The 25,800-nt window shown below is 48.6% G+C and overlaps 2 protein-coding genes across 2 annotated transcripts in view; one reads left to right on the forward strand and one right to left on the reverse strand.

Moving 5' to 3' along the window:
- The window catches only part of eipr1 (EARP complex and GARP complex interacting protein 1), a 60,400-nt gene extending 44,213 nt beyond the window's left edge, over positions 1 to 16,187 (reverse strand). Inside the window, exons 1-2 of the mRNA XM_080550588.1 lie at positions 16,064 to 16,187; positions 15,665 to 15,748 (exon numbers count right to left, since the gene is read on the reverse strand). Coding sequence (XP_080406714.1) covers positions 15,665 to 15,748; positions 16,064 to 16,105 — 126 coding nt within the window. The 5' untranslated portion in view covers positions 16,106 to 16,187. The remainder of the gene's footprint in view (positions 1 to 15,664; positions 15,749 to 16,063) is intronic.
- Positions 16,188 to 16,431: 244 nt separating this feature from the next.
- Positions 16,432 to 25,800, forward strand: part of trappc12 (trafficking protein particle complex subunit 12) — a 28,058-nt gene continuing 18,689 nt past the window's right edge. Inside the window, exons 1-3 of the mRNA XM_080533172.1 lie at positions 16,432 to 16,448; positions 17,333 to 18,724; positions 19,294 to 19,410. Coding sequence (XP_080389298.1) covers positions 17,345 to 18,724; positions 19,294 to 19,410 — 1,497 coding nt within the window. The 5' untranslated portion in view covers positions 16,432 to 16,448; positions 17,333 to 17,344. The remainder of the gene's footprint in view (positions 16,449 to 17,332; positions 18,725 to 19,293; positions 19,411 to 25,800) is intronic.

The following is a 25,800-nucleotide window of genomic DNA, read 5'->3' on the forward strand; positions in this document are numbered from 1 at the left end:
TTCCAAATCCATCTCACAGCATTTTGAAGGCCTACCTCACATGTGAAAAGTGAGAGAGGGGGCAAAGCATATAAGACAAACATTTGTATAATTTGTTAAATACATACGTTAGATAGCTTGCTAGAGACATCGGCATACTTTTTTGTTATGCTTGTTATGAAGAAAATATCTATAATACATTGAAATTACATTAAACTAAGATAATACATGGTATTAAGATAATGAATGAATGAATGGTCTTTATTGTCATTTATACAGTACAGGTACCATACAACGAAATGTAGTAGGGGGGGCTCCCCTGGTGCTTGGAAAAAGACTAAAAACAAGAGGGCCAAGGGTAAAATAAAAAAGGGAAAAGAGCTGGTTTACATAAATAAAGGCTATGTACACTATCTACTATACTATACTATACAATAAAACACTGTGCTGTACTCTATGCTATGCTATAAATATCCTAACTTTTCCTATATCTGAACCTTATGTACACAAGGGTTGTCATATTGCACATAGTATTGTTGCACATTCATTTAAAGTGTCGCAGTTAGCAGGTTTGAAATGTTCACAGTTGTATTTCAATATTGCACTTATGTTTACAATCTAGTAGCTGCCATCAAGTTGTCTAGATTGTCCAGGGCCTAGAACCTAGGTCTTTGCTGTGTTCAGGGCCTGAATGGCCCTAGGGTAGAAGCTGAGCTTCAGTCTATTTGTCCTTGCGGACATGGTCCTGAACCGCCTGCCCGAGGGCAGCCGAACAAAGTGTTCGTTCCCAGGGTGGGATGGGTCTCTGGAGATCTTGGAGGCCTTCCTGAGGCAGCGTGTGTTGTACAGCTCTTCCAGAGAGGGGAGGGGGGCGCCGATGATCTTCTGGGCCGATCTCACGACTCTCTGTAGCGCTTTCCTCTCTGCGGCTGTGCAGCTGGAGAACCACACGCAAATGCAGTAGGTGAGGATGCTCTCCACTGTGCAGCGGTAGAAGGTCACAAGCAGCTCCTGTCTGAGGTGGTATTTCCTGAGGACTCTCAGGAAGTAGAGCCGCTGTTGTGCCTTCTTGATGATGGCTGCTGTGTTGGTCCTCCAGGACAGGTCCTCCTGTATGTGCACCCCCAGGAATCGGAGAGTTGAGACTCTTTCCACGCTCCCTCCATCGACTAGCAGGGGCTGGACCTCAGATTTTTTCCTCCTGAAGTCCACGATGATTTCCTGGGTCTTTAGCTGGTTTAGCAGCAGGTTGTTAACCTTGCACAGCTTGCCCAGCTGCTCCACCTCATCCCTGTACGCCGCCTCGTCCCCCCCCGAGATGCAGCCCACCACGGTGGTGTCGTTTGCAAACTTAATGATGGAGTTGCTGGGGTGGACGGGGGTGAAGTCGTAGGTGTAGAGGTTGTAGAGGATGGGGCTCAGCACGCAGCCCTGGGGGGACCCAGTGCTGAGTCTGAGGGCTGTGGAGGTGTGGGAGCCCACCCGCACTCTCTGGGGGCGGTCAGACAGGAAGTCCTTGATCCATGCGCAGATGGAGTGTGATAGTCCCAGGTCTAGTAGTTGGGTCACTAGCCTGTCTGGAAGGATAGTGTTGAAGGCAGAGCTGAAGTCCACAAAGAGCAGTCTCGCGTAGCTGTTCCCCCTCTCCAGGTGGGATAGAGTGGAGTGGAGAGTCGTCACGATGGCGTCCTCTGTGGACCTGTGGGCTCTGTAGGCGAACTGGTATGGATCCAGGTTGGGCGGGAGGCATGTGACTATGTGGGCCCGGACCAGTTTCTCGAAGCACTTCATGATGATTGGTGTGAGTGCCACCGGGCGGTAGTCGTTTAGGCAGCTCACCGTGCTTTTCTTCGGGACTGGGATGATTGTTGAGGTTTTCAGGCAGGGTGGGATGGTGGCCTGGGACAGGGACTGGTTGAAGATGTTGGTGAAAACCCCGGCCAGCTGGTCGGCGCAGTCCCTCAGCACCCGTCCCAGGACGCCGTCCGGCCCTGAGGCTTTTCTGGGGTCCACCGCCTTCAGCACGCGTCTCACTTCATGCTCTGTGAGGGTGAGGCTGCTGAGAGCAGGAGAGAGTGGTGTTTGTGTTGTGGTTACCTCCGTTCGCCCCTCGTCGAACCGGGCGTAGAAGGAGTTCAGCTCTTCCGCCAGCAGGGGGTCGCCCTTGGCGGCTGTGAGCCTGTTGGCTCTGAAGTTTGTCATGTGCTGAACCCCCTGCCACACCCGCCTGGAGTCGTTGCTCAGAAGCATTCCTCAATCTTCCCGGATGCCACGGTTTAGGTTAGGTTAGGTTAGCCCTGGTGGTGTTGTACGGCAGTTTGTCCTTCGCTGAGAAGGCGTTGTTCCTCTCCTTGAGCAGTTGTCGGACCTTCTCAGTCATCCATGGCTTCGTGTTGGGGTAGACCCGGACACGTTTGTCCACGGTGGCTGAATTGGTGCAGTTCACTATGTGGTTCAGAACCGACGACGTGAACTGTTCCAGGTCCTCATGCTCATATTCCTGCCATGAGGTGTCATTCAGGCAGATCTGCAGTGGAGCGGACCCTGCTGGCCAGGTTCTGACAGTCTTAGTGGTGATGGGAGCACTTTTCCTCATGGGAGTGTAGGCTGGGATCAGGAGGATGGACACGTGGTCAGACATGCCTAGATGAGCTAGCGGTCTGGCTTTGTAGGCAAGCTTGATGTTGGTGTATACCTTGTCCAGTGTGTTATCTCCTCTTGTTGCACATTTAACATGCTGATAAAACTTGGGTAGGACTACCTTCAGGTCAGCATGATTAAAGTCCCCCGCTATTATGTGTACTGCCTGGGGATCTGTGCTCTGTCCACCAGTGATGACGTCATGTAGCCGGGCTAATGCTAAGCTAGCCTCCGCGCTTGGTGCAATGTAAACAGCTGTTATGTACACTGCGTTGAATTCCCTCGGGAGGTATGTGGGTCGGCATTTAACAGTCAAGTATTCCAGGTCTGGGGAGCAGTGGCTACTTATAGTTTTTGTGTTTAAGCACCAGCAGCTATAATAATAATAATAATAATAATAATAATAATAATAATAATAATAATAATAACCTTATTTGTATAGCGCTTTTCATGCAAACGTTGCAGCTCAAAGTGCTCCCTAATACATATATAATTGTTATAATTTTGTAAATCTTTATTAACAAAGACAATAATTACATTTGTGGTTTTCTTTTGTTGCTTGTGTGTTTGCCAAGAGGAGACCACACATCAGAATCAATAAAAGAACATAAGATCTATTAACTTAGGCAAAATAATACTCACAAGAAGGGGAATGAGGCGTGTCCATCAGTAATCAGTAGTGTGGGTGAGTGGATGGAATGAGGCGTGTCCATCAGTAATCAGTAGTGTGGGTGAGTGTATGTGTGAATGAGGCGTGTCCATCAGTAATCAGTAGTGTGGGTGAGTGTATGTGTGAATGAGGCGTGTCCATCAGTAAGCAGTAGTGTGGGTGAGTGGGTGCGTGTATGTGTGAATGCAGGATGTTGTAAGGTGTCAAATAATAATACCAATAATTTAGAAATTCCACAACATAACAGAATAAGGTGTTGATGTGGAGAGAGGTCTCAGATGAATGGGGAGTGCCTGCTTTTATAGCCACACCCCCAGGTGTAAGCAATGAGGCTGGTTAGGACAGCCGGCCAGGAGAATGGATCTGCTTCTCCCGGAGAGTGAGAGAGACCCACCAACAACAACCCACACAGCCCGTCACACTAGTATACACTTTTGACAGGTGGCGTATGAAGCTGAGTTCGCACAAGCATCTATCATTAGGCCTAAGTCAAGATAACATCCTCAAGTCCAAGGGCAGCACTTGAGTTTACATGTCTCAGGCAGCTACCTCATTACAAGAGCGTGATTCCAAATCACATATCCTACACACTGAAGAAGAGAAGGAAACCATTCCATCACAAAACTTTGTTTGATTGGACATTTGTATATTTGCCACTGTGGAAATCTACATTGGAAATATTGGATCTACTCTCAGGACCGTATCCTGTTAAAAGGGTTGATCACAAGGTTTGATACGGCCATTAACACCAGTCACTCTAACAAGACACTCTCACGGCACCATGGGGACCGTTAATAGGGTTGCACCGCACTATGGGGATCGTTAATAGGGTTGCACTGTACTATAACTCCAGGCCCCACTCTCCCCCTGTACTCTTTTACAGGCAAGAGAGGAGGAGAGGAGAGGAGGAGGAGGAGAGCAATCTGAGCAGTGCAGCCAAGGCATTCTTCAGCCGCCTCAAAGTCAGGGAGGTAGCCATTAACCTTGGGTTCGACCACATTGAGCAAAAAATTATTACGCAAACTTATAATTTTATGGAGGGGAGCCATACAAATAAATTGGGGGGTGGTATGTGGGACAGGGTAATTGGAAGGAGAAAGAGGGCCCTGGTAATAGGGCCCCTGAATGAACCGAGGTCTGAGGCAGGTGGGGGTGGAGGGTGGATGGGTGGGAGGTAGAAGTCCCATGGGTGATTTATGCCCGGTTATACAGTACCGGGGGGGGGGGGGGGGACTCGTCCCTCTCTCACACTTGGGCTTCCATCCCGGCCCGTTTTAATTACGTTAGGAGGGGAGAAGAAAAAAATAAAAAATAAAAAAAGAGAGAGAGGGAGGTGTTGGGGGGGATATAGAAGATAAAGAGAGCGGGCCTCCACTTTCGGGCCTCTTTAGTTAAAGCTCTTTCGTCGCGCCGGACGACAGTAAGCAGGCAGGGGGGTAGAGAAGCAGGCGAAAGGTACCAGGCATAGGCACTTTATCTCGGTACCCTTTAAAATGCCACAGCGGGCAGCATCACCCACCCCCTCCACCATCAGCTGTTCACATGGCCCTCTCAGGGCTGGAGTGGTACTGTTCACATGGCCCTCTCAGGGCTGGAGTGGTACTGTTCACAGGGCCCTCTCAGGGCTGGAGTGGTACTGTTCACATGGCCCACTCAGGGCTGGAGTGGTACTGTTCACATGGCCCTCTCAGGGCTGGAGTGGTACTGTTCACATGGCCCTCTCAGGGCTGGAGTGGTACTGTTCACATGGCCCTCTCAGGGCTGGAGTGGTACTGTTCACATGGCCCTCTCAGGGCTGGAGTGGTACTCAGTAAGGTGAGAGAGGCAGAGGGAGTTGGGGGCTGAATGGATGGGAGGCCACAAGGCTTTGCACCTAGTACGTTGTCATGTCCTCTAGGACCGTGGTAGTACATTATGGGTGGAGTCCTAACTTGGTATCCTCGTGCGTAACTCCGCCATTTAGACATGTCTCGTCAATGGGAAATTTAGGCAATGATTTGACTTCTGCAAGCAGATCTCGAGTTAGGATTCCACTAGGGATGCACGATTATAGGCACCGATATTTATCGGCCCGATAATGGGAAATTAATGTTTATCGGTTTTTATCGGTTTTATAAAAATGTTGCCGATATTGAGCCGATAATATGAAGCCGGAAATATTTCTGCTTCCGGTTTCCGCGCTCATGATGCTGCGCCTGCGTACAGACGAGAGCGAAACGTGTCTTCCCCGGTGTGGACATTCTGCAGAGTTTCTGAGGCAGATATATATATAATAGACATTCTGCAGAGTTTCTGAGGCAGATATATATATACCGGTATATATAATAGTGCGTTTGCAATTTGCAACACATGTTCGACAAAAGTTCGGAGAGGAGGGCAAAGGTCTACGAGTTACAACACAACGAATCTCATAAGTTACCTTAAGATTCTCCATTGCAAGCACGCTGTATGAAGGAATATCAACACTAGTAGCAGAAGGCAGCCGAGCCTGCTGGGCCTATTGAACACGCATTTGAATTGTATTCAGTTTGTATATTAGGGAACACCAATGGAAAACGTGTCTATTATTTAGGTGAGAATGTGAATGTAGGCTATACAAGACAAGTTGTTTACAAGGAAAACTTGAACTTTTTGTTTTTCCATGTCAGTGCCATTTATTTTGAATTCTTATGCAAAACGTTTGATGGGCTTTATCACAACCGACCTCATCCTCATGCACTAAAAGTAGCATAGCCCTTTTCAGTTGCTTTATTAAGCATACTAGTGTAGCCTACTATGTGCCTTGTGTCATTCTGTTTATCTGCAGACTAAGCAGCCATTTGGCACTAGTTTCTGTAAAAGTTCTATAAAACTTTTGGTTCTTTAAAAGTCTTTATTTTTGTATTGACTGATGCACTTTATTTATTTATTTTTTTGATATTTTATGTATGCAATTTACAGGGATAGACAACACTTTATTTTTGACACTTTTTTGATCTAATTACTCTTAGGTGAGCCTTTTTGTTTTCATAAAAGGAGGCCAGATCTTGGCTAAAAAAAGCATTGTGCACTGTCTATAACAGATTCTGTTTGTTAGAGGAAATAATAAATGAACATTTGAAGAGTCAGAAGTGTTCTCTTTGTTGTGTTAACAATAGTGATGTAAGTTAGATTTAGTGAGATCACTATGGAATATTAAATCATCAATCTTTGCTCACTACATAGCCTTTCTTACCTTCAGGTGTGCATGAACTACAGGTTATCAACTGTGAAATTATATCTGTTGTCATATCGGTTATCATATCGGTTATCGGCCACGAGAAGCGGGTAAATATCGGTATCTGTTGTGAAGGCCCACAGTTTAGTGCCAGTTTAGTTTCCCCAAACCAGCCCTATTTTTGCCCCTAGTATTTCCTTTGTTATTTTCTATACAATTCATATACGTTTGTGAAGTGTATGTATTATTATTGTACTGTTTATGTATATGTTGATGACGTAGTATATCCGGGGTGTGTCTGTGACCCGGATGTTACGTTCGGTGGTGCCTATATAAAGAGACGGGAGTAGTCCGCGAGTCAGAGTGTGGTGAGCAGCAGAACGAGAGAGAAGCAGAACGAGAGAGAATAACGAGAAGCCGATCCAAGATGGCGGATTCAGCAGCGCGCACCCCGTGCAGCAACTGAAGACGCCAGGAAAGCGATTATCGAGTGTACCACGGTAGCCCGTTTTAGTTGTGTTCAACGTTGGACCAAGCGGGACGCCAGCTGGACATTAATCGTCGCCTCCACGAGCGAACACAGACTCCAGCGGAGCTTCTACGCGGACCACTTCATCGACGCACATGCCATTCAACCAGGCCTCAACGCGCACCACGCCACTGGACTATAAGCCTGTTCAGGCCAGAGACATATCAGTGAGTGATTGAGAGTGTGTGTGGCCGGCCGGGAGGGAATGTATATATGGGGATGTATACCACCGTCGTGTAATAAATGTGTTGTTCATATGTAATACCGTGTGCTAGTTGTTTGTAGCTCCAATGCTAATGCTAGTTGTTTGTAGCTCCAATGCTAATGCTAGTTGTTTGTAGCTCCAATGCTAATGCTAGTTGTTTGTAGCTCCAATGCTAATGCTAGTTCCCTTGCTAATGCTAACGACATTAACTGCTAGTCTAACGGTTTGCTGTCGCCCCCTGCCTGTATCCTCCTATACTGCCTATTTAGCTCCCTTAGTTAGATAACCAGCCCCTTCCTAAAGTATACAGTCCTTTTCAGCTACTCCCTGGTTACAATTTGGTCCTTCGAGCCGGATAGGTAGTGTAGTGATAGCATGGCTGAGCGCAGCCAACCAGACCAGACAGTTACCCCCCCTTCTCCGCCCCCGGAGCCAGAGCCACGACCACAGAGAGTCCCGCGGTTGCCTCCGAGGTTACAGGAGTATGAGCTCGAGGTCGAAAGCTCACTGAGTGGTAGCGAGGAGCGCACTCCACGGGATACAGTGGTCGGAGAGGCCGAGGTGTCCGCCGGCGCGCGGGTGGCTAGCACTGAGACAGCCCTCACCGAGCACCAGCCTGAGGATGAGATGGCAGAACCGCAGGGTTTTGCCGTGGAAACGGAAGAACAGGAAGGAGAGGCCCGGTCCGACAGCGCCTGCGGGCGGAAGAGGGAGGGCCTCAGCCTTAACGATCTGCCTCCCAGTACGGCGCGCTCGAGACCTAGCTCCTGCCGCTCAGTGGCTTCCTACCGGTCCAGGGCTTCCGTGGGCAGTTATGCCTCTGGGGCGGATAGCCTGCACTCCAGAGGGAGTAGTGCCGCGCTGTCAGAATATATGCGCCAACAGGCCGAGATGGCGTTAGAGCGGGAGCGCCAACAGGCCGAGATGGCGTTAGAGAGGGAACGCATCCATTTCGAGCGCGAGCGCCTCCAGATGGAGGCGGCGGGGAGACAGCGCCAGGAGGCGCTAGAACGCGAGCGCCTCCAGATGGAGGCGGCGGGGAGACAGCGCCAGGAGGCGCTAGAACGTGAACGCTTCCAGATGGACGGAGCGGAACGCGCGGCGGAGAGACAGCGCCAGGAGGCGCTAGAACGTGAACGCTTCCAGATGAACGGAGCGGAACGCGAGGCGGAGAGACAGCGCCAGGAGGCGCTAGAACGTGAACGCTTCCAGATGGAGCGCGACCGCCTCCAGGCGGAGAGACAGCGCCAGGAGGCGCTAGAACGTGAACGCATCCAGTACGAGCGCGAGCGCCTCCAGATGGAGGGGGCGGAACGCGCGGCGGAGAGGCAGATGGCGAGAGAGCAACTGCACGCAGAGAAGATGGAGGAAATGATGCAGACCATGCGCGACGTGTGCATCAGCAGAACTCCGTCGGCCTGTAGCTCCAGAGTATCATCCGCACGGCCCTCTCGAGTGCCATCTCCTGAACCCCCCGCCGATGGCTCCATGACCCCCGCCAGGACTGTCCAACTACAGGCCCAGCTGACCACCTGGAAGGAAGAGGACCAGGGACCCGACCGCTACGCGGCCCAGAGGGAGCCAGCGTCGCTGCCCGGGAGGGGAGTCCTCCCCCAAGAGCGTAGCACACCCCTAGGTCCTCCAGTGCACCAAAATGCATGCAGGCCGGACACCCAGACCGTCACTCCAGCACCGATGATCCACTACAGGATGTTCCCCCAGGTGGAGGGACCCAAGTTCCCCTTCTTCAAGGACGAGGACAGGAGCCAGTATGTGGAGCTACGCATCTGCCTAGACACGCTCTTGGACAACTCCTGCTCCGAGTCCTACAAATATGCGATTCTCCTTCAGCATGTGAGGAACCCCAGAGCCCACAACATGGTACTGGCCCATGCCTCCGCACCGACACCTTACACCAGAGCGCTCGCTGACTTGGATGCCCGCTACGGTCGTCCCTGGAACCACGCCCTTGCTGAACTGCAAGCCCTCGAACAGCAGGCCCCCATCAAGGATGACCGGGCGCTGGATGACTTCGCGCTCCGCGTGCACACCTTGGTTGGGATGCTGAAGACGCAGGGCCCAGCTGGCGCCAGCGAGATCAACAGCACCTCCAACGTAGAGCGGCTGCTCCGCAAGATCCCACGCTTCCGGCAGGAGAGGTTCCGGCGACAGCAGCGCGTTCGTAACCCCGAGAAGTTGGGTCTGAGCATGGCTGCCTTCGCGGAGTTCCTACTGGAGGAAGTGCATGACACCAACGTAGACGCCATGGGTTACGCTGAGCCGAAGAAGGAGAGGGAGAAGGGAGACCGCTGGGACGGGCCGAGCTCGAACAGAGGACGCCCAGTAGGAGTGCTGTACACGGAGGAGGAGCCTCGGAGAGAGAGGACCACCCGACCTGAGGGAAAGGATTCCTCTCAACCCCCTCCAAAGGGACGGAGAGGTCCACCGCCATGTCCGTACTGCACCAGCGAGCACTGGCTCAATGAGTGCAGTGACTTCAACAACCTGAGTACCGAGGACAAGCAGAGGTGGCTCGAGGAGAACGAGAGGTGCTGGAACTGTGGGCGCGACCATCTGGCGAAGAACTGCACCTTGAGGAGGAAGTGCAACCGCTGTGAGGAGGTCCACCTCAACATCCTACACGAGGTCTCCCTCGCCAGGTCCACGGAGGGCAACAGAAGCCCTAGGTCCGGTCGCGCAGCGGAAGAGGAAACCCCTGTCTACTACCTAGACTCGCCACGGAGCAGCGGCTCCAAGGTCCTACTGAAGGTGGTGAAGGTCCGACTGCACCACAACAACGCTGTGTACGACACGTACGCCGTTCTAGACGACGGGTCGGAACGGACCATCCTTCTCCAGGGGGCAGCGCGCCAGTTGGGGCTCCAAGGGACTGCGGAGAAGCTGACTCTGCGCACGATACGTCGCGACCTTAAAGAGGTCACCGGGGCGAGAATCAACTTCTCTATCTCCCCGGCGGGGCGGCCGTCGGATAGACATCGGCTTCAGAATGTCTTCACCGCCGACCAGCTAGCGCTCTCCCGCTACGACTACCCCCTGGAGAGGTTACGCGCAAGATATCCCCACCTACGGGGAGTAGACCTACATCCGATAGAAGGAGCGGAGCCAACCCTTCTCATCGGCTCGGACAACGCTGAACTGATCGTGTCGCTCCGTCCTCCGCTGAGAGGACCACGAGGCTGCCCGATGGCTGTTAAGACTGCGCTTGGGTGGGCCCTCCAAGGCGCTACCGAGTGGAGAGAGAGGGACGGGAGAGCTACGTCATCCCTCCATGTCCGAACCGAAGAAGCAAACCAACCAACCGGACCGCCTGGAGTGGAATCTATTGCTGCCAGTGCACCTGGAACAGTTAGTACCACAAATGGTTCACCACAGGATGACCAACCGAGGAAGAAGTCTCTGTGGACAGAGCATAAGTCTCTGGATGGGAAGCCTTACTACTACAACTCCCAGACTAAGGAGTCCCGGTGGTGGCGCTACCGTGCCATGGCGGCAACAGCTGTTGCCGAGGAACACCTGCAGGTGGCCATGCACCCTCACGTGGCCGAGGTCAGCATTGACGCACCCGTCAACTCCGTCGAGTACACGTCAGCCATGAAAGTCTCAGCCAGTATTGTAGACGCCTCCAAGGAGGAAAGGCCGAAGTTGGCGAAGAAGAGAGTAAAGTGGAACCCAGAAGAGGAGGCCAAGCAGGCCTTCAAAGAGCTTCTGGAGGAGGATGGTGGTTCATCCGACGCGTCATGGGAGCAAACCATGAGAATGATCATCAACGACCCACGCTACAGCGCCCTGCCCAAGCTGAGTGAGAAGAAGCAAGTGTTTAAGGCCTACCAGGCTAAGAAGGAGAAGGAACAAGCCAAGCAGCTCAGGAAGAGGAACTGTGAGGCGCTGACGAGCATTCTGGACAACATGGCCAACGTCACCTACTGCACCACCTGGTCCGAGGCCCAGCAGTACCTGCTGGACGACCCCTCCTTCGCTGAGTACGAGGCGCTGGAGAACATGAACCAGGAAGACGCTCTGCTCTGCTTCGAGGAGCACATCCGCGCCCTGGAGAAGGAGGAGAAGCAGACGATTCTGCTGAGGGAGAGAGACAAGATGTCCGAAGGTGCCGTGGTACTGGTGAGGGACCAGTCCCTTCCGCGCGCCGCCTGGCAGACAGGCAGAGTGGTCGACACTATCACCTCCTACTTCGCGCTGCTGGAGCGGCCTAGCCAGTGTGCCTTCTTAGTTGACTGAAACCGAGGGTTTCATGGGGCGGCTGTTGTGAAGGCCCACAGTTTAGTGCCAGTTTAGTTTCCCCAAACCAGCCCTATTTTTGCCCCTAGTATTTCCTTTGTTATTTTCTATACAATTCATATACGTTTGTGAAGTGTATGTATTATTATTGTACTGTTTATGTATATGTTGATGACGTAGTATATCCGGGGTGTGTCTGTGACCCGGATGTTACGTTCGGTGGTGCCTATATAAAGAGACGGGAGTAGTCCGCGAGTCAGAGTGTGGTGAGCAGCAGAACGAGAGAGAAGCAGAACGAGAGAGAATAACGAGAAGCCGATCCAAGATGGCGGATTCAGCAGCGCGCACCCCGTGCAGCAACTGAAGACGCCAGGAAAGCGATTATCGAGTGTACCACGGTAGCCCGTTTTAGTTGTGTTCAACGTTGGACCAAGCGGGACGCCAGCTGGACATTAATCGTCGCCTCCACGAGCGAACACAGACTCCAGCGGAGCTTCTACGCGGACCACTTCATCGACGCACATGCCATTCAACCAGGCCTCAACGCGCACCACGCCACTGGACTATAAGCCTGTTCAGGCCAGAGACATATCAGTGAGTGATTGAGAGTGTGTGTGGCCGGCCGGGAGGGAATGTATATATGGGGATGTATACCACCGTCGTGTAATAAATGTGTTGTTCATATGTAATACCGTGTGCTAGTTGTTTGTAGCTCCAATGCTAATGCTAGTTGTTTGTAGCTCCAATGCTAATGCTAGTTGTTTGTAGCTCCAATGCTAATGCTAGTTGTTTGTAGCTCCAATGCTAATGCTAGTTCCCTTGCTAATGCTAACGACATTAACTGCTAGTCTAACGGTTTGCTGTCGCCCCCTGCCTGTATCCTCCTATACTGCCTATTTAGCTCCCTTAGTTAGATAACCAGCCCCTTCCTAAAGTATACAGTCCTTTTCAGCTACTCCCTGGTTACAGTATCGGTTGGAAAAAAATGCATATCGTGCATCCCTAGATTCCACCCTCTGTGCCTTATCCTTGGAGAAATCATCTGCCTGTCTTTTGTAATGACTGCAGTGCATGGAAGGAAGGAGGCGCAACTCTCACTCTCACTCATTGTAGGTTCAAGACCTACAATTCCATTGTTCTAGAACGATAAAGACCATTGACGGCCGAAACGTCACGGTTTTATCCGAGAACAATACATTGTAGATGTTGAACTATGGGTGAGAGAAAGAACTCTTACCTTCCATGTTCCAGAGATTTTTGGCTGGCTCATATCAACGGTTGGTTGATATGCTGTCTCTCCCAATATTGACTACAGTACAATGCAGTGATAAATACTCACTCTCAGAGATGCTGGCTAACAAAAGCCTGGATGTTTTTTTTTCTCTGTTGCGTGGCTTCAGTCTGTTTTGTATGGATCACAGCAGTATGATAATTATGGGTTAGGGTTAGGTGTGTGTGTGTGTGTGTGTGTGTGTGTGTGTGTGTATGTGTGTGTGTGTGTGTGTGTGTGTGTAATAAATAATGTATGTGTGCATGACAAAATAAGTCCGCCCCAGCGCAGAGAACTTTAACAATGTCAGGAGAGTTGTCACACATGTTGACTCAACAGTGACACCATTGCAACTGATTTAAAGTGGCGCATATTTTGACGTAGGATTGACAGATTTACTGTTAATTGCATGCCCTAGTCCACACTGTAGTGTACTGTGCTGTGGGTAGGCATTCAGCTACTATGTGGTTCATCATGGCTCAGTTGATTGGGGGCAGGTTGATGGTAACTTCAGGGTTCTAGGTTTGATTAGCCTAGACATGGAACACAAATTCGAGAAATTAAAGTTTATATCTTTCAAGGACATCTTAGCCTTGCTTTTACTTCAGGTTCTCTTATTTTTTTCAAGTTCCTTCAGCACATAGTTTTTTCTACACTTACACCACTTTCATCAATCGCCTTGCATTAGGCTAGTAAAGGCTTGCAAATGTTAATTAAATTATAAAATTATACAAAATTATAAATAAAGTTTGATTTGTATTTGTTTCGGAAAAAAAGTGTATGCTATACTACCCTGTATGCACACAGTAAGAAAGTCCCATTCATAAGTCCATTATCATTATTTCCCTAACGGCTCTAAGGGGTTGAGATGAAGAGGAACATTTCTGTGGGTCTTTGATGTGTCTGGGGTTGGATCTGAACCAGTGTCAAATCCTTTTCTCACCAGACTGCTAAAAATATTTCAATAGACATCTCCCCCCTCTCTATGTCCCCCTCCCTCTGACTCACTGAAATCGCTAATTATTTTCCCCCTCATTTATAGCCAACTGTTTCTGTCATCTGTCTCTACAAAGACCTCAGCAAGGCATACACACATGCACGCACACACACACACACACACACACACACACACACACACACACACACACACACTTTACTCATACCAAATTAGGATGGTTTGGAGTCAGCCCAATTACCAGCGACAGGAGGCAAGGCTAAGCCTGTCCCAGCAGGGCTACACCTGGGCCTGCAGCCTCACAGCCAGGACTGAAAACCACACACACACTCTCTCACACGCGCGCACACACACACACACACACACACACACACAAACACACACACACACACACACACACACACACAAACACACACACACCCTTAAAATCCCCCAGCCCTCAGGCTAGCATGAACCTAGCCTTGTTTACCGGGTTTAACAGCTTTCAAAGACACAAAGAGGCTCGACTCGACTCGAAAAAGACTCGCAATAATCAGCTTTAGCACCAAATAAGCACCTCCTCCGGGAGGCACAGACAGTCATTGCCATCGGCAGGTACCAATGGATGAGAATGAGGTGGTTCACTTCATCCCTCCCTAGGTTATAGCATCGCGTTAGACTCGTAATTAAAGCCCCTTGTGACCCATGACAGGCTGAGGGCCTCTTTGATTGGTTGGCAGCAGGTGTGTGGTTATACTGTAGACAGAAAGATGCTGTGGCAAGGTCAGAGAGAGTACTGAGTCCACTGTTGATGTCTTTATGATGACAGCCACTCACAAATGGTAACATTGAGTAATACAATGTACAGTAGCATGTAATTGTGTGCGTTGCTGCCACCTCTGGACACACAGACAATCTGAAAACATACACTCACCGGCCACTTTATTAGGCACACCTTACTAGTACTGGGTTGGACCCCTCTTTTGCCTTCAGAACTGCCTTAATTCTTCGTGGCATAGATTCAACAAGGTGCTGGAAACATTCCTCTGAGATTTTGGTCCATATTGACATTATAATATCACACAGTTGCTGAAGATTTGTGCCAAGAAAATATCCCCCACACCATTATACAACCACCACCATTTTCGCCCAGAGAAGTGACGATCACTGGATATTTTCTTCTTTTTTTTTCTCTTAGTTGCGCGGGAAAATCCCAGTAGATCAGCACTTTCTGAAATACTCAAAACAGCCCATCTGGCACCAACACCCATGCCACATTCAGTCACTTCAATCATCTTTCTTTCCCATTCTGATGCTTGGTTTGAACTTAAGCAGATCGTCTTGACCATGTCTACATGCCTAAATGCATTGAGTTGCTGCCACATGATTGGCTGATTAAATATTTGTGTTTATGAGCAGTTGAAAAGGTGTACCTAATAAAGTGACCAGTGAAGTAAGTATGTAAATATGCTACATGTTCTAATCGTGGCAATGTGCATATCCTTGTAAACAAACACATATTCAAGGCCAGTGCTCTTCTGCATCATCTCATTACTTAATTGCTATTTTAAAGCCCAAATCATTAACACTTTTAATGCAACATTGTTTTAGTCATAGATTGCAACCAAAAATTGCCATTAGACTACTGGTTTCATCTCATTATTGCCTAGATATTACACAATAAAGATCAGTTTATTTGTCGAATTACAGGGTTACAGGTGTGTCTTTTGCCAACACTAACCTTACCGAAGGCACACATAGTCTACTCACATGCACACCGAGAGGTCAGAGTGCATCATACTGTAAGCCTTAGTGCCCTGCTTGGAGCAATGGGGGGTTAGTGCCTTGCTCAAAGGCACATTGTTGATACTGTCACTTGCTAACATAACCGTGCTATACCCAGATAAATCTTGTAGGCTATTTCCACATCAGCATATAGAAACACACCATACACTCCCAAAAGGTGGTCCATATGTTGGCTCACCTGATTGTCAAATTTCAGGGACTGGGTGCCCACGAGGAAGCGGATGGCATCAGTTTCAGCTGTCTGAGCAGTGAGTGCACGAGCCTAGAAGAACAAAACATTTAATGGTACCAAAATAACAGAACACATTGGACCATACTTTTTACATTTTATTTGTGTGTATTTGTTTACACTGGACAGTAACTAACATTGATTATGTAAATACATATAGGACTCTACAAGGTCAAAATCAAGCAATGCAATGTGCTCTACTGTTAATCACTTTCAACCCAAACAAAAAACACTCAAAGAATCGTTGATGAATAGATTCATTGAGACTGTACAGTTGTCAAAAGCATGTAGGCTATGGTTGTTTGACACACTATAATGCACTAGCTATCTCCGTAGTAGCGACTGTACCTGAAACTCGAGGCCATATATTACAGGTGCATCATCCTCCATTTCTCACGTCTCGCTGCAACCTTATTTTTCACAGAAAGCGTAACGTTTCATTTAAAGTTCCAGTTATAAGATCCGTGCACTGTTTACCCATCTCTTGGATCAGCTGGATGTTACTGTACTTCCGCAAACGTTCAAATCAACCCTGCGTAGCGTACAGAAAATATCCGTAAAACTTCTTTACAAAGCAGATTTGTATTGCTAAAAATACGTAGATTTTTCAAGAATACCATTACGCCAGTACTATATGACATTTGGTCCCACTTGGATACCGTCGATGTCTCTTCCTGGAACATTCGCGCAGGCGCACTGTTGCTGTAGCTGTCATCGGTCAGAAGAAGCCACGGTAAGATAAACATCAAGGTTTTCTTTGACGCTTTTCACGTTTGACAGCTGACGACCGCGATAACGTGGTGATAAATTAACCAACGTGAACTCTATGTATCTAACTAATTGCCTTGTGTTCACATCTTTACATATGTCTTCTTATTTGCTATTTGATGATGTAGTAAGTCAGCTAACGATAGCATCGAGCTAGCATAACAATCGAGCGAGCTGGTAAGATAGATGGGTAGTCACCGTTCTGGACAGACATTATTGACAGACTCAACATCATGACTAAATACCTATTGTTTGGAGTAGGGAGTCCTAACCACATACATGATTCATGATTGGGTTTGCTTGGATATAGCTAGCAGCTTTGGGATCTAATATAGCCTAGTAGTAGTGGGTGCTTCATTCATTCCCATCTAGCTAATCTTTTATGTAGGGCTGAAAGGAGTAGTAAAAACTGCTGACGGATGGGTGGTTTATTTATTTTTATAACCAAATCAAGTACAATAAAACAAATTGATGCAAGTACAAAGGAAGACATGGATAAACTTAACCCTTGTTGCCTTTATTGTGGGCATCCACACTCAATTCCGAGTGACCACATCAATAATGTGACCACTGAATGATGGCATTACAACTACCCACAGTTTAATGCATTTGGAAGAGGTATATATCAATATCATTGCATTCAAAAGCTTTTTTTGTTAATGTATTGTTTGGACTAATCAATTAATACATCAAATCTACAGATGAATCAATAACAAATGAGTTTATTCTCATTCTCATCTAATCTCATGTAGCCTACTAATGGTGTTAGCCAAAATTCAGTAGCGTTGACTTTGCCTAGTATAGTACTGTCTACATTTGTTCTATGCTCAAACTTTCTGAATCTGTCAGGTTTATAGTACGATGGATAGCAGCGAGGCTCCTGCCCAGAGGCCAGTCACCCTGGACATCACAGGGGCAGTGGAGATTGAGACCACCAGCACCAGCGAAGTCACCCTTGCCCCTCCAGAGCCAGCGGCCACCCACCACCACCAGGCATCCTCCGATGTCCTCTTCCAGGAGGAGAGCATCGACCTGGGTGGGGACTCCTTCGTCTCGCCCCTGGAAGGAAGCACGCCGTCAGAGAGCCCGCTAGACAAGCTCAACGACCAGATGATGGAGAGCGTCATGATCTCTGACTCGCCTAACAACAGTGAGGAGGATGACGTGGTTCCCATCGACTCGCTTCTGGAGCAGTTTGAGGGGAGAGATGAGCAGGAAGAGAGCACTAACGCGGAGGAAGAGGAGGCTCTGATTGGACTGAATACCACTGAGGTCAAAATGGAGGCAGAGGAGACCAATGAAGAGACCACTCCCGAGGAGGAGGTGGAGGAGGCAAAACAGGAAGTAGGCCTCATCACAGAAGAGCAGGATACGTTTACTCTCTCCATCTCCAATATACCCATGGGGGACACCCCGAGCCCTACCAGCACAAAGCCTGAGCAACCATCTCTGGAGGTCAGCACTGAAGGGACCACACCACCCAAGGACAAGCCCATCCCCGTGTGCACCATCTTCAGCCAGGGCAGTCAGCCCAAAGCCCAGGCCCTGGTGCCCGACGGCTTCCAACCCACACTCATCAAGTCCCCCAGCTTCAGCATGGGCAGCAGCAGTGCAGGGAGCGCCGAGACGGAGACTCCCTGCAAGCTGGCCCCGCTGGTCTGCCAGCCCAGCCCCAGCCTCAGCAAGTTCTTCTCAGACAACGGCCACGTCAACCCAGCCTCTGACTTCTTCGACTCCTTCACTACCTCCTCTTCCTTCATCTCCGTCACCAACCCCAATGCCGAGTCCCCAAAGTCGGCCGCAGCCTCCGCTGTGGGGACGGCACCACCAGTGCTGGAGAGCCAGCTCTCCTCTTCCGGCTCTCTCTCCACCCCCGGTCCTCTGGAATCCACCACCTCCACCCCCACCCACACCCCCAACTCCTATTTCGGGCCTAATCCAACAGAAGGCACCCCCAGGCCTCCACAGCAGGCCCCAGCTGACCCAACCCCAACCCCACCTCCAGCTCCAGCCCCGGTCCCTCCTCAGGCCTTCACCCAGCTCCAGGCAGTGTTCCCGGGCAGCGACGACCCATTTGCCACGGCGTTGAACCTGAGTGAGGTGGACAAGCGCTACGACGCCTGGCTGCCCTCAGAGGAGACCAGGAAAGTGCTAATCTCAGTGGCCACGCAGCAGTACAGCCCCGCATTCGTGGAGAGAGACAGGTTGGCCATGCCTGGCCTCAAGTTTGACAACCTGCAGGTAGTTCCCTTTCTTTTGTTTTCTGTTTGTTCTGTTTTACATCATGTCCATTGTCCATGTTATATCTTCAATGTCTTTTGTCTTTCTATTAATTTAGTTTTTAAGGATGAGGCCTGATTTTTAAGGCCCTTAAGGTTTCTAGCTACCACCTGCACAGTATCTGTTTTGCCCCCCCCCCCCACGTTTGTCTTGTTTTTAAAGTGCGATACATTATATGTACAGGGCTACAGTATATCTCACCCAGTGGCCATACCAGTCTATGCATTACAATGAGCTCATCCTCTATTTCTACCTCCAGCCTCCACTGATCTCACCAGTTCATTAGCCTTTCTACAAAGCTGTTTTGGCACTTACGGTATGCCTCATGTTTATGGGTTAGGCACAACACCATGCTGAATGTTGTTAAGCACAACACCATGCTGTATCTCTGTGTAATGCTGAAATAAAAGCCCCTTTGCTTAGTTTCAATAGGCTAATCCCACTATGACGATAGATAGATAGATAGATAGATAGATAGATAGATAGATATAGAGATTAACTGATGGATTTATGAATGTACATCATTACAGGGCGATGCAGTGAAGGACCTGATGGTGCGCTTTCTAGGGGAGCAAGCAGCAACAAAGAGACAAGTCCTCAATGCCAATGCTGTGGAACAGTCCTTCCTGGGCCTCAAGCAGCTCATTGTGAGTTGTGTGTGTGTGTGTGTGTGTGTGTGTCCGTGTGTGTGTGTGTGTGTGTGTGTGTCCGTGTGTGTGTGTGTGTGTGTGTGTGTGTGTGTGTGTACGTGCGTGTGTGCGTGCGTGCGCGTGTGCGCGTGCATGCCTGCATTGGTTTCTTTGTTAATTTCGTAGATTATTAATATTTGCCTAATTTGTCAAAGACATGTTATTGTTGGTGGTGGAAAATGAATACCATGGCACTGTTGAGCGATGAGAGAAAAAATCCAAAATCTGTCCAAAAAACTATTATTGACAGGCACATGTTTGCTATTGGCAGAAAAGGGGGCTACTTATCATGTTGATTCAAACAACACTGAATGTATTGTGTTTCCACAGGAGAAGGATGCTTTTGCATCCACAAACTGATTGGGGGAAAATATGACCACTCAGTGAATCTTTGTTTGAAAGGCCGGTTGGTCAATAAAATAAAATAAAATAAAATCAAGAAATAGGGATGTCCCGATCCGATACTGATATCGGATATCGCCGCGATATTGGACCTGAATGCTGGATCGCGGATCGCACCAGAAAAAAAAAAGGCTCCGATCCGATCCTACTGTCATCCGCAGTCAAACTTATGTGTATAAGCGATGAGGGAATGAAAACAGTGAACAGAAACGCGTGTCGCAGAAATGCTTCACGCGAGTCCTATATGCGCTTAAAATGCGCATAGCGCTGTGTGCTTCCGGTTTCATTACACAAAGAGGTTAACCCTATATGTGCCTGACGTCTAACAACATTCAAATGACTCTAACTTCATATTTTTTCGGATTTCAATGTATGACACATAATTTGAAAGCTTATGATCCGTAGTTCCAATCCACAACACGTCGCATTTGTTGCTTTAATAAAGGCTGGCAGTCTTTAATTTAACTGTTGTTGGTGTGGACTATATACTGGGGAGGTATTTGTTATTATTCAGGGGTCAAAAAATGTATACAAATATCGGATCGGTATCGGTATCGCAGATACCCGAAGCCCAGGTATCGGTATCGGTAGTGAAAAAGTGGGATCGGGACATCCCTATCAAGAAATAAATAAGCACCGATTTGTGGGATCACTATCTGTGTATCTTCACAGCACTTGCTGATAGGGTTGGGCGGTAATACCATATACCGCTGTATTTGAAAATAGCAACAGTGTCCGTTTCAATACTGTCTTAAAATCTGCTGCGCAATATGCGCATATATTAAATGCCATAAGAGTGATTGTCCAGCAACACTGTCTGTGTGGTTGGGAAACAACATTCATAATGATGAATTTGTGACGGCAGCTGGTGAAAGGTGGACCAAAACCCTATCATTTCCTGTGTCTGTCTGTGTGTGTGTGTGTGTGTGTGTGTGTGTGTGTGTGTGTGTGTGTGTGTGTGTGACAGCAGCTGGTGAAAGGTGGACCAAAACCCTATCATTTCCGCGAACCTGCTCGCGAAGACCTTCCACGAGCAGTGCTGGAAAAATGCTTCAAATAAATAATTAAAAACAGAGCTAAAAATACTTTTGGTGCCGTGTATCCTTCTGAGGAGAAGCGGTCATGTGACATGCGGTTATGATTGCTTCTAAGTAGTATTTTTTGACAGATTACATTGTTCACAAAAAGTTCTGTCATCACTTACATAGCATCTTCAACCACACAGACAGTGGTGCTGGACAAACACTCTTAAGGCGTTAATTATCTATAGCAATTTATGACCGTTTTATTTTCAAAAGCCGCGGTTTACAGTATAACCGTATATCCGCCCAACCGTAGTGTCAGATCCTCCTGGTAACATAAATATACCTCCCTTCCTTTAATAGAATGGTGTTTACACAAAATCCAACCCCATTTCTCTGGCCCACCTGTCTTCCCAATTCCTCCTGTCCGTGAAACATTGCACTGAGACTCCACAGCGACCTCCCACTCTACCCACCCCCCCACCCCACACACACACACCCCACCCTCCTCTTCTTACTATCCATCATACCAGCTGACCCGCAAACAACCCTGACCTGTGCTTGATATTTAAAACCTTTGCTCCTGCAGCAGACACACAGAGAGAGAGAGGGAGGGAGAGAGAGGGATGGAGAGAGGGAGGGAGGGAGGGAGGGAGGGAAGGAAGGAAGGAAGGAAGGAGAGGGGTAGGAGTGGAGAGATGGAGATCCTCCTGGCTCTTGAGTCCTCTCCTGCTGTGTGTATGTATAATGCATGGGAGCTATGTGCATATTTCAAGGCCTTCTGGATGCTGCTCACACACTGAGGCCAAGGCACACCTGGAGTGCTGGACTGCAGTCTGCAAGGGCCACACACACAGGGCTATATTTGCTCTCACACGCACACACACACACACACACACACACACACACACACAGGAATGAGAGGAACACACACAGTACGGAGACCACTTGACCAAAGGCTGGAAATACCACCTGGTGTGTGAGTGCGTGCGTGCGTGCGTGCGTATATATATGTGTGTCTGTAAATGTGTGTGTGCGTGCATGCGTTCATGTTCAGACCCCACCGTTATTCACCAGCTAGCATGGGCGACTCCCCAGAGAGTGAGCAGGATGGAAAAAAGAGAGAGGGAGAAAGAGACAGACAGACAGGTTGGTTGTTAAATGTCAATGGGCTTTTGCTTCACACATGTTGCCCTCTCACAGACTGATTCATGCAGGGGCCCCCTCACACTAATCAATATATACAATTGATTGCAGCGAATCTGAGACGTGTGTGTGTGTGTGTGTGTGTCTGTGTCTGTGTGTGCGTGACTTGTGCCAATGTTCTGTGACTCATCCAGCTTCCCGCTGCGAGAGCGCCTGGTGCTTTGTGTGTTTTCATGGCATAGACTATGCTGTACCCTGTGGTGGCATATCCTACAGACTTCTCCCCTATGGCTCTCTGTGTGTGTGTGTGTGTGTGTGTGTGTGCCTGTGTGCCGCACCCCCCACCACCACCCGCCCTGCTGAGAGCTGGCAGTGACTCATGCTGCAGTGCCAGAGTGTGACTGCGCCCACCACCACTGCCACCACACTCCCTCTGTGCACACACACACACACACACACACACACACACACACACAAGCACTCTTGCAAAGGGAGGTGGTGATGAGAGGAGGAAAAAGAGAGAGTGTGAGAGGAAGAAGGGATGAGCGAGGGAAGAAGGGAGCTGAAGGGAAGGGAAGCAGGGGATAAAGAGGAGGAAACTGGCTCGGTGGAGGAGAGCAGGGCTTTGAGAGCAGATGCTGCGTGTCTCTCTCTTTCTCCCCCTCTTTCTCTCCCCCTCTCTGTGTATGCGAGAGCTGACATCCGGGTATCACCAAACATGTTAGCAAGGCTAACGACAGACCCAGAGTCAACTTTATTGTTACATCGCATTTTATAAGTATAACAGAGTAAAATGCTTAGGCTTCAGTTCCACGACATTGCAGCAGCAAGAGAGAAAAAAATGGCATTAGTTAAAAATAAGCGAAATAATAAGAGACAATTGAGCAATTGACAATATAATAGGCTAATAGAAACAATACAGTTGAGCTGGCAGAATGTTCGACCAATGTTAGACCACTAGTTGAGGGTTGTGGCTTTTAGAATCAGGGCGAATTACTATCAATGGTCTTAATCAGAGTATCCCGAATCAAATGTCATGTCATGTCTCGCAAATCAAGGCATGCAGCGTTTTTTGGATCTACAGGTCAGACAAAAAGTTGTGTTTTCTGCATTGGTTTCAATGGGGCACTGTTCCACTTTCTTCCCTATGCAAATGTGGATGTTTGTAGATGAACGGCACTTCAGTGAACAATGGCATGTTCCTCTCCTCCTGTGCTGTCCGCCATCCGTTAAACCATCCACATAATAGGCTATACTGTAATGTAATGTAGGAGTGTAACACCTATTCTCAATGCCAGAAACACCTACCAGAACTGCTCCACCTCAAAGGTCTTCGACCACTGGTTGGTTTTGAGGCGCTGTTTCAGTACTTCAGCAAGTGGAGAATTACAGAGTCATCTCCAAGCACTTGAGTCTGACAAAGTTTTTCTTGCTAATGTCTTGCTTTCAGACAGTTTTTTTCTTCAAACCGATCACTGTTATTTTCTAGAATTGCTATCACAGAATACAATATATTTTTATACTTTAGCTCCTACATAAACTAAGAGGGACTCCAAAATGATCGGTAGGAGTGAAAATGGGAAATGGGATTGGGCCATAATAGTAACTTAGAGAACCCCAAGAAAACATTTCCGAAATTAAAAAAACTCTAATTAATTTTTAAATAAATGTTTCTAATATTGTTATGTTGTTGTAAAAGTTGGGTATGAGGTTTTCTCCAAATCAGCTCTAACAAGCTTACCCTAATGTTGTGCAGCTAATCTGTGTATGTTATCTTGTCTGCCTTATCTGTGTATCTTGTATGCCTTGTATTAGCAGTGGCCGAGACAGTGTACCATTGAATGTGTTGATGCTAGCAAACCAAACAAAGCACACTGAAAGCATTGCAGTTGTTCCGCTCCTCCTCTACTCTGTGTCAGAGCTCAGTGTGCAGAACGCTGCCATGTAGTTCAGTGGAAGTAACAACAGGGGGCACCGCCACCTCTACTAGTATAGCTGTGGTTCTGAATATGGATATGACAATGAATATGACAATCCCTCCCTCCTCCCCTCTTTTTCTCTCTTCTTTCCTTTACCCCCCTCCACCCCCCCACCCCCTCTTTCACCAGAGTCCAGGACCGGACTAATCTGTCACTCTGATTAGCCACCTACATCCCTCCCTCTCTCCCCTTCCTTTCATCCCTCCTATTCTTTCCATCCCTTCATCCTAGCTGACCTCTTCTCTCCTCCCAGTCTGCTGATGTCTGGGCCTGGGGCCAGGTCTGCTTGTGCTGCATGGGGCCATATGTCCAATGGATGGATGGGGGTGGGGGGCATACATGATCAGCATCATCCCCCACCTTGGCTGGGACAGTCTGGGCCTCGACAGCCCCCCCCATTACACCTCAGTAATCACTGCGACCTGGCTGCAATGACAGCTGGAGGTACACTTAGATGTCATTAACCGCAACCTATTACAACACCAGGGCCTGGGTGAGTAGAGTCAGCATTTTCTTTGACTTTTTCAAAATAAGGGGACATCAATACAGATCCTGTTGATGTAGAAACCAAGAGGGGGCGGGCGTCTCTGGGTGCTGAGGAGCAGCAGTGTGTGACGTAGATGCTTTTGTCCAAGTCAGACCAGCAGTAACACACCTGAATGGAAGACTGATTTAGTCAATATGTCGAATCCAACCAGTCACTCCAAACTCACAATCCAATGAGGCACGTACACACTGCAGCTCTCCAACGACTGGGGTTGCCTACCCTTCGGGTTGTTTAGACGTTGTCTCAAAGCTCTGGAACAGCCCAACAGTGAGCAACATCATCACTCACTATCATCAGTCACTGACGGGCTGACTGATTGATGCCACCCAAAGGAACTTCTGTCAGAACTCTCCAACAGACATCCATTAGAAGCCAATAAAGAGTTTTTTGAGTTGTTGTTAGCCCTTAAGCTAGTTAGCGACTTCACATGGCGTGCATTTTGTGTCCCTGCGGCGCTCAAGATCTCTGGACCCTTTTCAAACAGAAAAATCATGGAGCAAAGTCCACAAGTAGAACTGTCTATACTTTAGCTTGAGGGTAAAGCCCTCGATGGCGTGCAAAGAGCGGGGCTCCAAAAAACCATCAAAGCAAAGTTAGCGACGATCCCCGCTGGCAAGCTAGCATTTCTTTCCTATTTGCCTGTGTTTTCCCACTCCCTCTGCGTAATGTTAAAATGCTGGGGCTAAATAGAACTGGCACGGGAACTCAGTGTGTTAACCAAACCAGGGAGAGAAGCCTTTTTAGTGTGTTTGGCTGGAGGCTGGGGGTGTCTCGCGAGAGACAGGGCTAGGCTAGCAGTGGGCGTGCGGCTCACTTTGTTTTCGGGCTGTTATTTTACTCACCAAAGGAAAAGTGGTAAAAATGTTGATCTTCAACACAATTAAGAATCCTCACCCCTTTTAAACCCCGCGACGCAGCTAATTGGGAAGTGAGCGGTGTGTGTGTGTGTGTGTGTGTGTGTGTGTGTGTACACGTGTGCGTGTGAGTTTGTTGTATCAGTGTCTTGACATAGGACAGATGGCGCAACTCTATCCCCACTGATCTGTCCGATAACCTGCAAACAGCGAGGATAGAAAGTAGCTGGCTAAAATGTGCCCTGTCAAAAACGTTACCACGGTTACATTGGGACAGACAAACCTTTCAGCCTAAAACCAGTTAAGACTATCAACACAATAAATTGCTACGTTATTTTCAGGTTCCTTTCCAGGGAACTTTTTTAATTACATGATTGTAAGTTGAGTGTGCACTATGT

Source organism: Nansenia antarctica, assembly GCF_963989245.1.
Source record: "Nansenia antarctica genome assembly, chromosome: 1".
Classification (NCBI taxonomy): Eukaryota; Metazoa; Chordata; class Actinopteri; order Argentiniformes; family Microstomatidae; genus Nansenia; species Nansenia antarctica.